The sequence below is a fragment of the Trachypithecus francoisi genome, unplaced genomic scaffold (assembly GCF_009764315.1).
Source record: "Trachypithecus francoisi isolate TF-2019V2 unplaced genomic scaffold, Tfra_2.0 Lachesis_group2, whole genome shotgun sequence".
In the NCBI taxonomy this organism is placed as follows: Eukaryota; Metazoa; Chordata; class Mammalia; order Primates; family Cercopithecidae; genus Trachypithecus; species Trachypithecus francoisi.
The window spans coordinates 137751150-137765447 of NW_022681465.1; the positions used below are offsets into that span (position 1 = coordinate 137751150).

At 36.7% G+C, this 14298-nt stretch overlaps 1 protein-coding gene across 9 annotated transcripts in view; it reads right to left on the reverse strand.

Annotated features, from left to right (window-relative positions):
- CSNK1A1 (casein kinase 1 alpha 1) overlaps nt 1-14298 on the reverse strand; it is a 59117-nt gene that overhangs the window by 17844 nt on the left and 26975 nt on the right. For 5 of the 9 annotated variants that reach the window (XM_033180545.1, XM_033180542.1, XM_033180540.1 and 2 more), the window contains exons 3-7: nt 13974-14100; nt 8814-8912; nt 6346-6429; nt 1626-1765; nt 344-422 (exon numbers count right to left, since the gene is read on the reverse strand). In XM_033180545.1, the coding sequence (XP_033036436.1) occupies nt 344-422; nt 1626-1765; nt 6346-6429; nt 8814-8912; nt 13974-14100 (529 nt within the window). The remainder of the gene's footprint in view (nt 1-343; nt 423-1625; nt 1766-6345; nt 6430-8813; nt 8913-13973; nt 14101-14298) is intronic. The other 4 variants (XM_033180548.1, XM_033180547.1, XM_033180543.1 and 1 more) reach the window with 1 other exon arrangement.

Genomic DNA, 14298 nt, shown 5'->3' on the forward strand with positions numbered 1-14298 from the left:
GCTGTACATAAAAACATACATTTTCAACATAATGGCAACATATTAACATGAGAAAGTCTCCACCTTTCTTAGTCCATGTCCACTTCCATCTGGATAGAGCTAGTGGCTACCAGTGGGTACCAGCTTACTGTCTCTCAGAGGACACTGTTCTTCAGCTGAACTAAGTTCTTACTAAAATGATCTGGTTTAATTTTCCCAAATAAAAGGTAAAAAGTAAATTAAGGTTAATTATTATCTCAGAAAAATCTCAGACTTAGAAAGGACCTTAAATCTTATCTTCTCCAATATATATTTTTATTCTAAAAAAGAGAGAGAAAAATCTGATAATGTGAGTCTGGTTTACCTTTAGCCCTTGCCATGGCAGGCTGGTTCTATTAAAATACATCAAAACATATCCTAATGATTCCATGTCATCTCGGCGACTAGAAAAGAGAACGTAATTTTATAAACTGGAAATATTATTATGAAAAACATATGAAAGAAAGCCAAGTACCCAGGAGAAATGTTCCCAAATGAGGAGGGAATACTATTTGGTGTCTTACACAAGAAGCTATTTATTTAAGGTGATTTTAAAAAGTTCGTGTGCTACCTACCTCTAAACAAAACTTTTCCCATAGAATCCAAAATAAGACAAACAACTATCTTACAATTTAATTTTAAAAGAAGAAAACGGATTTGGCTAAACAACCCTCTAAATGAGCTTAATGAACCAAGCAGGATGACATTTCTATGTTTTGCAGAAACTCATTTAAAAAACTTCAGGAGCATTGAAAAAGAGTTACAACTTAAAACTAATTCAACATCTATATGCATGTATTCATGCATACGTATCTATATACACATACATACAAATATATATTTAGAGATATATATATTTAAGGGTAGGTGTAGGTAATGCCTTGGCATACGGAAAAAGTGACATTACCGTTTAACCTAGAGTATTCAGATATTCATGGATATTTCTTAAGCCTGAAATTCTTGGTATGAGGTTGTTTAACCTGGAGGCATATCATTGTTTTTTCCCACTTATCACTTCTATGCTTGTTTTAAGGAGCGAAAAGTGACTATAAAAGATGAAAAGGAACTTGAAACTCTAGAACTCACGTGAAGAAACAGGAAGAGAGCAGAGACTGTGACATTTTTTTACTTGAAACTAGATCCTATTAATTTACATATTTGAGTGAAGTATAACAGGAGATGATCCATCAACCCACTTTTGGTTTATTAGGATACTGATAACATTTTCCTTTCAAAAATAAATAATGCATTCTTCCCAAAATCAACGTGAATTACTAAAGTATAAAAAGCCCCAAATAGCTTCAAAAATATATGTACTATCTTCAGCTGCAAAAAGAAACGTCAACATTGCACTTATGCTTCTAACTTTATATCACGCAGTATTTTCCCCCCAAGAGACAACCTTCAATAACAACAAAAAATTCAAAAGATCTCATTTAACGGTCTTCTCTACACTGTCTAAAGCAGCAGGTAAAATGATTAATAAGCATCCTTCAAATTCTCAGCCAAGAAACATCCTCAGACATTGTAAGAAACTAAAATATTTCAAAAACCCATTGATGGCTTCTGCTGTGGCTACGATAAGCACATTCCATTTTTGAACTTACCTCTGCTCAATACCAAGATGTGCATTGATGCTAGCATATCGGGCAGTGCCAGTGAGGTTTTTATCTTCTCTGTATGGTATGTGTTGCCTTGTCCTGTTGTCTCTGTACTTTTTGGCCAAACCAAAATCAATAAGGAATAACTTTAAAAGAGAAATACAGAAACATTAGGTTTCCAACCTTGTTCAATTAAACTGCTTCTTATTCATTAAACAGTATCTATTCTACGCATTCGAATACATCAAAAGAAAGTATCCTAAGTATTATTAGAACAGATAATCAACAGACTTAACACCCCCATAAGCTTTTACTAGTCTTCATCAATAAATCAAGTTAAAAAAAAAAAGTCTAGTAGTTTATCCTTGTCATCTGCAGATTTTGCAGGCCCATTTCATTACATACTCAGGAGCCTGTCTTTATAAAGTAAGAAACATATACATGCCTGACAGCAGAAGCAACAAGTGTGCTATTTGTCATGACACCTGATAGTCTATATACCTGTTACTATTGGTAAACAAACATGAGGTTTCAAAATCTAGATATAATGGCCGAGTGCAGTAGCTCACGCCTATAATCCTAGCACATTGGGTGGCTGAGGCGGGCGGATAACTTGAGGTCAGGAGTTTGAGACCAGCCTGGCCAAACATGGCAAAGTCCTGTCTCTACAAAAAATACAAAAATAGCCAGGCATGGTGGCACATGCCTGTAGTCCCATCTACGCAAGACGCTGAGGCAGGAGAATTGCTTGAACCCGGGACGCAGAGGCTGCAGTGAGCCAAGATCACGTCACTGCACTCCAGCCTGATCAAAGAGCAAAACTGTCTTAAAAAAAGAAAAAAAAAAAAAAAAAAAATCCAGATAGCTGTCTGAACTCTTCCCTCCTACAAAGGCCACTCTTAAATGTGCCAACAGAATGCTTGCTATCTACCCTAAGAGTCTGACATTGCCAATGAAACCAGGACTTTTTATTAATAAAAACCACGACTTAGCACTGATATTATACACATGGGTCAGGTTAAACTTCTAGAAAATTTGACAAGTTGATATAAAAATCCCCCCGAAAAGCACTTAGCATTTAAATCAAGGTGGCTTACAATTAGCAGTTTAAGTGAGCTAACTAAAAACAAAATTAGTGTTTAGAACAAAATAACGTTTAGTGTTATCATGTCTATATGGTACTCAGGGAATAAGGTATTCATTTATAATGTAGCTAATTGTTGTACGTAATTCAAGTTTACACTCCAGAACTTAAGCCTTTTAAAAGCAAATAACTATTTTTATGAAAAAGAAACCCAAAACATATTCATATTTACCTCCCATATGAAAAGAAATAATCTTTACTTAAAATTTTGGCTTTTGTCATAAAATCACCTATTTGCTATGTTTTAATAAAAGTTAATCTACAGATATTAAGCTAGGCAGGTCTATATGCCCTTACACTATATAGCCCTAGTCTACTGTGCTCCTAGTTAGTCCTAAATTTTCTCCATTAGGCTATTGGGTCCCTTTTGACAGTTTATAATTTGTGATGTGCTGGCAAACTCGATCACCTAACCTGTAGATTTCATGTCAATAAATAAAGCAAGGTAGTGATTTAGGTTATAAAGATCTGACTAAGTACCTCTCTTAGGAGGATGAGTAACATCTATTTCAGCCAAGCATTATAACCTATTCTCGATTATACTTTGGACAGTAAAGACACTGACAGTTGAGCTTCAGTCACCATGTCAACAACGAGATACTGATTTTTACTTAGTCTACTATAAAAGAATGAAGATTAAATTATTAGTAAATGTTAACTGGATGAAGACTCTCTTAAGTAAAAAGATTAAACTCCCTAAGCAATCAAGTCATTACAGGAAAATTTGTATTGTAAAACATTAAGAAATAAAGCTCATACTTTACGTTTCTCTTGATATGAAAACCAGATCAGTACACAAATATTAAAATGAGCAAAATACATTTGTTAAGCAAACAAAAATGATGATTAAGTTCTGCAGATTCATAATGAAAAGAAAACATGGGGAAAATAAACACAAAAGGACATTCAGCTTCATGGTATTTAAAAATATCTCTAAGAAATACGTAGACATTGAATGAAGAGTGATTAGTACACAGAATTTCCTCCAGTTCACATTTTCTAGGATTGTTTCCTTTGGTACTTTAAAATGAAGGACAAAAGGGAAGAGCTCTGACATGAGTATGTCTAACAGTTTATTCTTGTCTAACTCTACATTCAATAGCTCCATTTGTGACTCAATAACCAGATACTTTCTCACAACCAAAAGACTGCTTTATAAAAATTCAGTGTTCACTGGAGAGTTCTTTCCTCCCACAACGCTAAAGGAGGAAACCTTATTTATCAAGAAAACTACAAATATGTAAACACGATCTTCTTAAACATCTCAATCTAAAAACAAAAATCTAAAGAGCAAATAATTTTAAATGTTCTTCTCTTATAAAAACTGAAAATACGTCAGGAAAAAAATGTTACTACTGAACAAAGATAGCCTATTCTCAGTAAACAACTGAAAGGAAAACTACTTGAAATTAAAAAAGGAAATAAAACTCTTGGTGGTTCATTACCTTCAGGTACCTATCAAGCTTCTTTAGTAGCTCTCTGTATGCTTTGCTGTTTAAAACTAATAAATATAAACATATAATGGAAGTGTTTACATGAAACCACATGATGCCAAAGATACAACCAAAAAGCTGTAAATATGGAAAGGCAGAACCAAATGAGGAAAAGTCAGTACCAAATAAGCATAAGATAATGCATTTTTATTATAGGCTTTTATGTGCAAAGACACAGGCACTTCCTTCAATGGGTCAAGCTCCTTTTCTGTGGGTTTTTAATGACTACATGTTATAAGTAAAATGTGCGTCCATTTTAAACAATGCAGCCTATTCTTCAAAGGCACAGGGAACTGAGTTGATAAATAGGGGATAATTTGACCGGGCACAGTGGCTCATGCCTACAATCCCAGCACTTTGGGAGACCAAGGCAGGTGGATCACTTGAGGTCAGGAGTTCAAGACGAGCCTGGCCAACATGGTAAAACCCCGTCTCCACTAAAAATACAAAAATTAGCTGGGCATGGTGGTGTGCACCTGTAAACCCAGCTATTCAGGAGGCTGTGGCAGAACTGCTTGAACCTGGGAGGTGGAAGTTGCAGTGGGCCGAGACCACGCCATTGCACTCTACATTCTAGCCTGGGCAACAGAGTGAAACTCCGTCTCAAAACAAAACAAACAAAACAAAACAAAACAAAACACCAAAAACAAAAAACAAAACAAAACCAAAAACCAAAAAAAGCGGGGGGATAATTCCGTAATTCCATTCACTAGAGGCACATTTTCTTCAAAATCACTGTTGCTAATTTTAGCGTTTAGTACTTGCAGCATTTTTTTTTTCCTAACCAAGGGTCATAATTTCCCCTGCCCTTCTAAACTATTCACAAAGTCACTTTACTAAAAACCTAGCTAACCTGTATGTACAAAATCTAAACAATTTAATACAACTTTCTATGTAAATTATTAAATGATGCTACGAAATGTAAGCAAAATATGTGAATGGGTAAGTAAAACTGAGGCACTATAAAACTAGAGTTTTATTCTTATAATATGCCTAATGATCCACCATCTACTGTCTTCCTCCCACCCCTTATCTAACTAGTCACAATACTTGGTACTTCTTTGTCTGAATAAAAATAACTGAATTTCTGAAACCTTTTTTAATAGCTGGAGGTGGTTCCTGGAATAAAGTTGGGCAGTGTGGAAAAGGATTAAATGATTATCCAGATGATACATGTGGATAATTAAGGTATTACAAAGTATGTTTTTTGCTTTTTGATTACTCATGCCAATACTTCCTCTTCACTGTATACTAAACTGAATGATTAAGATTCATTTGCTCAGAAGCATGAACATTTATGAACTTAAATTTTGTGAGGAAAAAAGCTATTTAACTTCAACAAAAGTATAAGAAAATATGAAGAGTTCTACTTACAAATTTAGAAAATTAGTAGGGTGTTTTATCCAGCCTGTCAAAAACTAAATTTAATATATTTCGATGTATTACTAATGGTAATTTACCATATAGCTTGATAAGTGCTTAAGCTATGTTATTGTTATATTGTTAAGAATGCAGTATCTTCTAGTTCCAGAGCATATAATGCTCTGTAAATATCCATTTGCTAGAAGTTGAGAATACAGACTGAGGAAATAAGTTCTAGGAACACTAGATCTGAAATCTGATCTACACTTACCTGAAGTTCCTTAGGGAAGGGGAAGAGAGGTGAGGTAGAATATATTCATTATACAGCACTGAAGAACTGAATTTAAATATATTTCGTGCATTAAGTTGTGTAACTCCAAATAGATTTTTAAAAACTAACAATCTATCTCAAGTTTACTATTAGGTAAACAATTTCAATACTAGACCAACATCATTTCCTCATATGTATGTTACAAATCTAAGCATAATATCCTATTTTCATTTACCTTTTTTCTAAACTTTATAAGTTTTAAGCAAAAGCCACAAAGAAATATCTTAGTAATGTTATGTTTGCCAAGTATGTCTGAATAATGCCAACGTAAGAGGTGCTTGAGCAAGATCTACATTCTCCAGAATTAAAACAAAACAAAAATCATCAAAATAAAACAATAAAAAAGAAAAGCACATGAATTTGGGATTGAGGTTGGAATAGGAGACAGTTTCAGACCTGGTTTAATCCTGAGAAAGATGGGTCCTGAGAAGTACTAACAGTCATGCTTCTTTTCCTCTTCCCCACTGGAGATTCTAAACACTAAACAGACAATAGAGGGTGGCAGTGCATCAAACAGTATTGCTTACATTGCAACAATGGCCGGCGCAGACAGGCAACACCGAGGCATTAGAGAAAGAACAGGGTAGCCAAATGCCATCCTTCTTCCACCAAGCACTGTAGCTTCTCAGTTTTCCAAATAAGAATCACAAGCTCAAGAACATTTGAATTCTGGAAATTACTCAGGTTTTTAATGCCACTATTTTGTGTCACTGCCTGAAACAGGGATAGCAATGGTGACATTTGGCTCTTTAATTTTTTTAATCAAAAATGGGGAATTTAGATCTGCAATCTTTGGTACCACAATCTGCCCTTCCCCCCCAAAAAAAAGGTTGTACGGGGGAAAAAATCTTCAGTAAGGAAGAGGTAGAAGGCATTTAGTCACCTTAAAATTTATTTTTGTAAGCATGCAGGGCTGATTACTGGAAGAGATGAGCAAATTCACTAAGATTGGAGTGGCCACTCCTAAATATCAAATTCAGAACAATTTTCCAAATAAGAAAATTTAACTTTAAAAATTGTCCTCAAAAGTCCCCCAAAACCTTTTTTTCCCCATGAATAGAAAACTACTGGAACAAGCTGACCAAAGAATCCAGTCTCATACAACTGGCATTCTTCAAGCTACAATACAGAAAACACTAAAAATCAACTACATAAACAAAACACTAATCTAAAATGTTCAAGACCAACATTTAGCATTTGAATCTTAGTTGAGTAAAACACTTTGCTTCTACCCCAGGGCCTCTCTAAAACAATGTTAAACAGCAAGCAGCTCCACAAAATTATTTTTAATATCTGCAAGGAGAAAAGGAGACCTAAACCTCCTAAAAAGGTTTTCACCACTAGGTAACTTACACTACTAACAAGCTATTCTTAAGGGGGTTGTGGGGGGAAGGCAAAGTGATATCTAGGTCATCATTTAAATTTAAGGCAAAAACCATGTACTGCAAAGTCAATGATGCAGAATAGGAATCACATGGTGATAATGGGTTTTTAGGGGATAAGAAAACGGGAAGGAGAGGGCTGGGAAATGGCCAAGAAGATTGGAGTCAAATGGACAAAACTGCCCCAAAATTTAAGAACAGTAATTTTTTTTTTTCAATTGAATTACCAGGCTTTACAGTAATAAAAACCTGGATACTTCAGAGAAAAGTTACAAAATATTTTCTAATGCAACTTGGGAATGACAAGATATGTGTATACTTAAACACCTTTCATTATTTAAAGCTGAACAAAAATATTTAATTTCCTAAAACCTGATCAGACCAACATCAGTATCTCACATTAACAAATAACACCATTTCTAATGGTAATGGCTCCCAGTTGGCATTCATACAGGCAAACAAAGGTAAACATTTATAGCTAGACCTAAAAACACCAAACATTTCCTAATAGTTTAGCAAAACAAATGGGCATCTTCCTTCCAAAAACAAAACAAAAAAGCCACAAAAAACAAAAAAGCCCCCAAGTTGTCCTGAAGTTGAGAATTTCTATCAGATAGATCATCAGATCACAACATGCTTAGTGCATTGCCAATGCTGCCTGTCTGCCCGAGCTCAACATAGTATCGATAAAGAAAGCAATTCACTCAGTAAGACTAATCATTACAGAAAAAAATGTCAACACAATTAGTTTCTAACTGCAATCATGCGCCACTAGCTAAAACCCAATCACCCCATAAATTGAACCACTCTCACAGACCCCAAATGAACACTAGTTTTGTTGTATGAATGTTCATTTCACTTGTCTACATTTTCCTTTAAAGGGAGAGGAAGGGGTGGAGAACTCACCCAATTTGGCACCCAAGTAAAAAACTGTCAACTACTTTTGAAGCAGGCCCAAAAGTTATCCTTTTAAATACACAAATTCAAGGACTAAAGAATTCTCATTATCAACCATGCTCAGTCAGCAAATGTTAACACCATGGTGACAGATAAGTCAGTGTTCCCACACTGGCACAAGCACATATATTATAAAAACCCACACTTCAGAGCCAAAGGTTAAAATCTGGTTTTAAGCATTCAGGAAGAAAAGAATATGGGGGTTTTTGCTATTTTTGTAAATGAAAAATAGATACAACTGTTCAACAGTTAAATAACTTAGACAACTACAGTTCATTATACAGCCCTTAGAATTTTATATTTCCATATAGGTAACTAACCTCAGTTGGGTAAGTTGAAGAGAATTTATTTCAAGTTACTAAGTTAATGGAGTTAGCTGATTATCCTTATAGCACAATCTTTTAAAGCAACTGTCAACAGCAAATTCAACTTACTATGGCTTTTTAAAAGATTGAAAAGTTTACCAAAGCAACTCTTGTCGAAACTTTACTCTTTGTTCTTTCATGCAAAGAGCATTTGACTAACCTTATTACAGTGACGCCCAATACCCATTAGGAAGTTATCTGGTTTAATGTCTCTGTGTATAAAATTCTTTGTATGCACATATTCAATTCTACTGATCATCTGGAAAAAAAGGAAGGGAGAGATAATTGAGTTAAGCAGTAAATGAAAAACAACATATTATTTCTTAAGTATTTCAGTATCTCAATTATTTAGAGTTCACAAAGACAGTGTTAGAAAAAATGAAATGGAAAGGACAACTAAGTTCTCCATTTATTTCTAAGTTAATGGGTATCTAAGCATACACCTGCTGTGTCCTTTGGCTTCACCTTCTAGTATTAATGATTAAAACCATGGCAGGGTCTAATCCCATAGGAAGACTTGGTGTTTGTGATTTTCAAATAATAAAAGGAATACCTTTAGAATTGTTTCAGTTGCTACGATAAAAGAAAATAAAATAAACACTTTCCACACTCAATCCTAGGCCTTCTAAAGTAACCTGTTAAAATGGCCTGGTATTACCCAGACCTAATTCCATGCTACAAGATATACACATGCACACAGACACACATATATTTGGGAGTGGGGAATGTTGACAGATTGGCAGATAAAGCTATAAGCAGTTGTTAAAATTCTCATATAATCTCATTTCAAAAGTTAAATATTAAACATGCCATTCTTTTTTTTTTTTTTTGAGACGGAGTCTTGCTCAGTCGTCCGGGCTGGAGTGCAGTGGCCGGATCTCAGCTCACTGCAAGCTCCGCCTCCCGGGTTCACGCCATTCTCCTGCCTCAGCCTCCCGGGTAGCTGGGACTACAGGCGCCCGCCACCACGCCCGGCTAGATTTTCTTGTATTATTAGTAGAGACGGGGTTTCACCATGTTAGCCAGGATGGTCTCGATCTCCTGACCTCGTGATCCGCCCATCTCGGCCTCCCAAAGTGCTGGGATTACAGGCTTGAGCCACCCCGCCCGGCCAAACATGCCATTCTTAAAAGCTTTCTTTAATCAATTTCTTGGAAATTATGCAAAGTCAAACATTATAGCTCAAATATCCTTTTTAATGGCTACAGATATTCTGTGGTAGAGATGTTATGTCTTCCCCAACTCACAGTATTCTCGGATTGTTTTCCACTTTCTCCTCCTATAAATAATACCATTAATAGACATGTATCTTTACCCACTAGTGCTTTTATTTCTATGGGCTTCAAACCCCATATAATTATGGGGAGTTGCTGGGTTGAAGGGTGTATTTTTCATTTTGATAGATAATATCACACTGCCTTTCACAACAGGCTGTAACAATTTGGATTTACTCTTCTGTTTTTTTTTTGAGACAGGGTCTCGCTCTGTCACCTAGGCTGAAGTGCAGTGAAGTGACCATAACTCACTGCTGCTTCAACCTTCCAGGCTCCAGTGATCCCCACGCTTCACCCTCTGGAGTAGCTGAAACTGTAAGGTGCATGCCACCACACCTGGCTAATTTTTTTGCGTCAGCTAATTTTTAATTTTTGGTAGAGACAGGATATCGTTATGCTGCCCAAATGCTCTTGAACTCCTAGGTTCAGGAGATCCTCCTGCCTCAACCTCCCAATGTGGTTAGGATTACAGGCGTGAACTACCATGCCTGGCCTCGATTTAGGAGTAAATCCTTCCATGAGGATTTTTTTTTTGAGACGAGTCTCACTCACTCTGCTGCCCAGGCTGGAGTGCAGTGGTGCAATCTCAGCTCACTGCAACTTCCGCCTTCTGGGTTCAAGCAATTCTCCCGCCTCAGCCTCCAGAGTAGTTGGGATTATAGGCACAAGCCACACGCCTGGGTACTTTTTTGTATTTTTAGTAGAGATGGAGTTTTGCCATGTTGGTTTTGAGCTCCTGGCCTAAAATGATCTACCTGTCTCGGCCTCCCAAACAGCTGGGATTACAGGCGTGCGCCACTGCGCCTGGCCCTTCTATAAGGATTTATTCTTCTATGTACTGTCAAGCTCCACTCTTTGCCTATTTTTCTTCCGGCCTATTGTCTTCTTGTTAGCTTTTAGGAGTTCTCATCATACAACAAACAATGTTTTATCTGTCATTATGTAAACAGATTTAAATTAAGTTATTTTTTATTTTGACTGTTTATGGCATTTCTTGTATACAATAGAAGTTTTTTTTTTTTTTTTTTTTTGAGACAGAGTCTCACTTTGTCACCCAAGCTGTGGTACAGTGGCAAGATCATGGCTCACAGCAGCCTCAACCTCCGGGGCTCAAGTGATCGTTTCAGCTCAGCCCCCTGAGAAGCTGGGACTACAAATGTGCATGTTACCATGCCCAGCTACTTTTTGTATTTTTTGTGGAAAGTAGGGTATCGTTATGTTGCCTAGGCTGGTCTTGAACTCCTGAGCTCAAGTGATCCTCCCACTTCAGCCTCCCAACGTGCTGGGATTGCTGGCATGAGCCACCACACCCAACCTCTATCTTTTCTATAAGACACTTACTTAGAAGTTGTATTTTTAAATAGATTCTGTATCCAAAGACTGCCAACATTATCTTTTTGTCCATATGTTCTTGCTCTTCCCAGTAGTATGTGTTAGGATTCTATTTTTTATTTGTCCCCATTTTCCCCAGAGCTTTTATTATCATGAATACACAGATTCTAAATTGTACTCTTCTACCTTGACGAATGTCTTCTGAAGCCAAACCAGTAATCTCTGGCTTAAACAACTTACACCTGTTACCTATCACCTACAGAGCAAGACTTAGGTGTTAACTACCTCAAATGAAAGCTTTCTTGTATCTCCCTTCCTCAGAATTACATTTTTTCACATTTGTCACCCGTGTACCCAACAGAGACTTCTACAACTATACAACAAGGATGGAACATCTTATTTTTCTATCTTTCTTTGTTAGACTCTAAGTTTCTTTCTAGAGGGAAGAGACTAATTCTTATTTTTGCCACCCCAACCCCCAGCACTAAGTACAGTGGTAGGATCTCAATACATGTTCAATGTATGGACGCTTACGTGTTACTGAACAAACAAAATATAAGCCATAACTCTTATTAGGATTCACTCATATATGCTAGTTAAAACATATTAGGCTGGGCACGGTGGCTCACGCCTATAATCCCAGCACTTTGGGAGGCCGAGGCGGGCGGATCATGAGGTCAGGAGATCGACACCATCCTGGCGAACACGGTGAAACCCCGTCTCTACTAAAAATACAAAAAAATTAGCCGGGCGTGGTGGCGGGCGCCTGTAGTCCCAGCTTCTAGGGAGGCTGAGGCAGGAGAATGGCGTGAACCCGGGAGGCGGAGGAGCTTGCAGTGAGCAGAGATCACGCCACTGCACTCCAGCCTGGACGACAGAGCGAGACTCCATCTCAACAACAACAACAACAAAAAAATTAAAGGCTTTTTTTTTTTTCCCTTGGAGACAGAGTCTCGTTCTATCCTCCAGGCTGGAGTGTAGTGGCACGATCCTGGCTCACTGCAATCTCCACCTCCTGGGTTCATGCGATTCTCATGCCTCAGCCACCCGCGTAGCTGGGATTACAGGCGTGAGCCACCATGCTCAGCTAATTTTTGTACTTTTAGTAGAGATGGGTTTCACCATGTTGGCCAGGCTGGTCTTGAACTCCTGACCTCAGGTGATCTACTGGTCTTGGCCTCTCAAAGTGCTGGGACTATAGGCGTGAGCCACCAAGCCCGGCCGATACTAAAGGCTGTTAACTTAAAAGAGATAGGGTCTTGGCTCTATCGCTCAGGCTGGAGTGCAGTGGCATTACTACAGATCACTGTAGCCTGGAACACCTGGGCTCAAGAGATCCTCCTGTCTCAGTCTCCCAAAGTGCCAGATTACAGGCGAGAGCCAGTATGCCGGGCCACTTTTAACCTTTTAATGCTTGAGTTTGTTTTGTGCCACAAATATCACAATTTGCTCACATTTGCTTGAGCCACTACTTTTAAGGTTAAGAAGCTTGGGGAGTATCAGGTGCTGATTACATAAAATGGGTACTACGTTCTAATCCTTTGAATTATTTGTCATTGATCTATACTAGTTGTATACATTTATGGGGTGTGTGTGATATTTTGATACATGTATACAATGTGTAATGATCAAATCAGGGTAGTTGGAATATTCATTACTTCAAACATTTATATTTTGTGTTGGGAACATTACAATTCTACTCTTCTACCTATTTTTAAAATAAACGATAAGCTATTGTTAACTATAAGTTCCCTACTATACTATGTAATACTAGATCTTATTCCTCCTAACTGTATTTTTGTGCCCATTAACCTACTTCTCTTCATCCTTCTGAATTTACAAACTTACTAAAATTCCACTTCAAATACCAATTCTGTTTATCTCATTATACTTTATGACATCCAATCTATATTTTTAAATGTCATTCTCTTCATAGTATTTCTATAAGCACACCGAGTTTAACTTGAAGCATTTCCAACATTTTCCTGCCCTTAAAGGCAACAAATATTGATCAAAATAAAAAATTATACATTTCTTGATATTTACCAATTATTATCTTAATGTATTATCTTTTCCCTTAAAGTTTGTTCCTTACTCTATCTTTCTCATTTCTTAAGATCGAAATATCCAAACTTTGGCTGTAAAAACCATTTAATCTAACCTACAGCCAATGCATCAATCTAATTCATGACATCTTCAAAATTTCCTAGGTCTTAAGTAATACAAATGGTTGAGAATCCATTACAACAAGCAGCATCTACTTGGTTAAAAAATTATTTCTTAAATTACTTCAGGACCTTTTTATCCTCAAAAATATAGCTTTTCTAAGAGTCCCACACATAATACATAATATTCAATTTTGCTTAATTTAACCAAAATGTCAATATACATTTATCTACAATTACATGCATACATACACTCTAAACTCTTTCTCCAAACAAAATCTTACAATAACCTGCTATATTTGACACTAAAACTTCATCTGAAGGAGCAGATTGAAAACTACTAGACTATAGATGAGTAAGAAACCAAGATAATTCCAGTTTTTGTCTTATTCCCATAGGAAAATATCTACAAATTACATTATTTTTTTTTTCTGCCTATGCTAAGGTTAAATAGTGATGCACAAGATTTTAATACTCTGATTTATATATAATGAAATTCCAGTCAACAGTACTATTCTCAGTTTATATTCTAATCAAAATTTCACATACCTGGTCAGCTAACATAAGTACAGTTTTCATTGTGAACCTTCTTGAACAGAAATTGAAGAGGTCTTCGAGGCTAGGTCCCAGAAGATCCATGACTAGTACATTGTAGTCTTTTTCCTGACCATACCACCTAACGAAACAAAAGGAGAAGAGAGGGTATTACAAAAAGTTATCACTTAATATCATCAACCCTAAGAATAAGATAGTTTTCTTTCTCTGACTAGGTATTATTTAAGGCGACTGTTCCCCTACTCGGGAGACGAACTCACTAATTAACTACAAGGCCCAAGACAAAACAAGGGTAATGAGACTTTTTTTTCCCTGTCAT